Source organism: Merops nubicus, unplaced genomic scaffold (assembly GCF_000691845.1).
Source record: "Merops nubicus isolate BGI_N331 unplaced genomic scaffold, ASM69184v1 scaffold408, whole genome shotgun sequence".
Taxonomy (NCBI): Eukaryota; Metazoa; Chordata; class Aves; order Coraciiformes; family Meropidae; genus Merops; species Merops nubicus.
This window is the reverse complement of record NW_008623399.1, coordinates 1160-3866: the sequence shown is the minus strand read 5'-3', so window position 1 is coordinate 3866 and position 2707 is coordinate 1160. Positions and strand designations below refer to the sequence as shown.

The 2707-nt window shown below is 51.8% G+C and overlaps 1 protein-coding gene across 1 annotated transcript; it reads right to left on the bottom strand.

Moving 5' to 3' along the window:
* Positions 1-5: 5 nt before the first annotated feature.
* Positions 6-2356, bottom strand: LOC103777480 (acidic mammalian chitinase-like; the record flags this gene model as incomplete). The annotated part of the gene is made up of 8 exons (XM_008945035.1): positions 2307-2356; positions 2036-2201; positions 1820-1928; positions 1322-1461; positions 1012-1197; positions 737-856; positions 489-630; positions 6-133 (listed from the first exon to the last, which is right to left on the bottom strand). Coding segments are annotated over exons 2-8 (981 nt in total), but the record flags the coding sequence as incomplete, so codon positions are not given.
* Positions 2357-2707: the final 351 nt, after the last annotated feature.

The window sequence follows — 2707 nt, the reverse complement described above, 5'->3', positions numbered from 1 at the left end:
AGGCCGTTGGCCTTGTCAGCACAGAAGCCACTCCCACCAGAGCCACCAGGATTGCCACCAGAGCCCCCACTGCCACCTCCCTGGCCTGGAGCTTCAGTGACTGGAGGATTGGGCTGAGCTGGTGGCACGCAGTCTGAAATCAGAGAAGGAAAGGGTGATTTTGGGGTCAACAGTCTCTCCGCCCTCCCCTCCCTCCATAGGCCCTTCAGTGGTGGGGTCAACTATTAAAGAGTGTCCCCCAAAATCTGGCCTGGCTCACAGTAGGCCTTCAACCATCAGGACCCAGGTCTGAGGTACAATTTCCCTCTTTTATCCTGGAGGATAGAGAGTGAAGGGATCTTTCCAGGGCAGTCTCTAGTTGTGGCTTCCACAGAAAGGCTTCATCCCCCAAAACTCCAGAGAGAAATGTCCTTAGGTCTCTGAAGCTCTGCATGAGCAGTGAGCTAGGGAGACACCTTCAAGAAGCAGCAGCTACTCCAGGTACTCACCACCACTATCCAGACCAAGGCCTTTCTTCAGAGTGGAGATCAGGGGATATTTGCCTTCCTTGCAGAAAGTTCCAGTGAAGTCATCCATGTCAAGGGACCAAACCATAGCACCTCCAAAGTTGTTCTTCTTCAGCCAGTCAACCTGTTCAGTGCCAAGAGAGAAATCCCAATTAGTCCTGGGACCTGCTGCTGCAGAAGGGCTCCTGTCTCATGATTGGTTATTAGCACAGGCACACATCCCACCCTACCTTGATGTTGAAGCTCTTGATGTTGTCATAGCCAACCCATTCATTGCCCTTGTAGGCATAGGGCACATCCTGGGGTTCATCCCAAGCCTCAGTGGCTCCAGAGTCCAGGAATGTGCAGATCTAGGAAAGAAGGGGAGAGAGGGAGAAGTTACCAAGTGTCCTACAAAAGAGGGCAGTTGGAATATTGGAGTGGGCCATGGGTTAGTATTTCCTTGCTGGGTAGTTTGAAGGGTGTTTGTGTTCTTGGTGGCCAAGGTGTGTAGGAGCACATGTACCTCATAGTAAGCCAAGAATCCAGCCTGCCTTGTGTAAGGTCCAGCTGGCCCAGGTCCTGTTGCAGGTGCCCCAACAGCAGTGTCAGATGGGTTTTGGAGGATGAAGTTGTGTCCATAGGTTGGGAATCCAACAAGCAGCTTCTCAGCAGGGGCACCATTGCTCTTCCAGTAGTTCATAGCATAATCCTGCAAAAAAATCACCAGAGGTCAAGACTGTGCCAGGAACTGTAGGCAGGAGAATGTCTCCTTAAGCTGTAGATCACTGGTGTCATGGTGATCATCTTAAACACTATCTTGGATGTCCACTTACGACGTTGAAGTAGACAAGGTCACCAGTGTCAGCTGGACCTTTGTACAGGGGGCTGTTCTCCCCAGTGGTTCTGTCCCAGGAGCCGTGGAAGTCATAAGTCATCACGTGGATGTAGTCCAGGTACCTGCAGAGAACATTGTGTGTGTCTGTCTCCTGGCCTGCTCAGTCACACAGACCTGGCAGTCCATTCAGTGCTGGCCATTAAACCCACCACATCCCTGGTTGTGTCCCCACTGGAAGCAGAGATGAAGGAAGAGTGGGAAGAGTGCTGGTACTCTGGGAACAAAGACGTGTTCCCCCCTGACTTTGAGCAGCCTGTTGTCACCCTTTGCTTTCTGAAGTGTCCCCTTCCCCACCAAACAAGCACCACTCTCAACGTTCTTGCCTTACACAGAAGAGCAGAGACCCCACGTGCTGTGAGGTTGGTTTCTGCAGATAAGGGCAGTTTCCCTTCAGAAAGCTATTGGATACCTGTAGGGTTGCTACTCACTTTCCAATTCTCGTAGCCAGCCTGAATGGTGGAAAGTCCTGCAGCAACAGCAGCAGTGACCATGAGACGGGGCTTGTTGACCTGTTTGGCTTCCCCCTCAAAGGCTGCCAACATTTCCTGAGGGATGACAAGGAACAGTCTCAGCGTGGACCTTCTGGGCTGAGGCTTCACAGCCAGAGCTGTGCAGAGCAGAGGGCTTGACCAAAATCTTTTTTTCAACCTACCTTAATGAGGACAGTGAAGAGACCCTTGTCCTGGGCTGGGCTGCCCCTGGACCCAGGGTATTCCCAGTCAAAGTCGAGCCCATCAAACTGATACTGGCGCAGGAACTTGATGACAGACTTGATGAAGGTCTGGCGGTTCTGGGGAGTGGAAACCATTGTGGAGAACCTAGGGAAGCAGAGCAGGACAGAGTTGGGTTTGGTTGGTGCCTCTTTCTCCTCTCTCCCTCTCTTTTCAGGATGTTGTTGTGGGAAGGAGATGGTTTGAACTTACTTGGCTGTCCCGAAGTTCCATCCTCCAATTGCCAGAAGGGTCTTCAGCTTTGAATTACTAAAAAGGGAGGAAGAGAAACAGGGTTCTCTATGAGGAATGGTTTAGTCTTACAAATTTCTAACATTACACGAGATTAAAGCATAAAGCACAGTGGTATTGCTTTTCTTGAAGGCATCTGGTGGAGCTGCCTTTGTAGGCAGTGATTCTTTGGTGAGAAATTGTAAGATCAAGTCCAGAGCTCAGTGAGTCTCTGTCACCGTGGTCAAAGGACTGGTGCTGGCAGCCTGCCCTGCCCTGCCCGTGCCCATCTGCCCTTGGCAGCCCTCGGTGAGGGGCTCTGCTGCCCTTGTGCAGAGGAGAGATGTGGAAGAAGGGGCAGGACTGGGAGGAGAAGGAGGGGT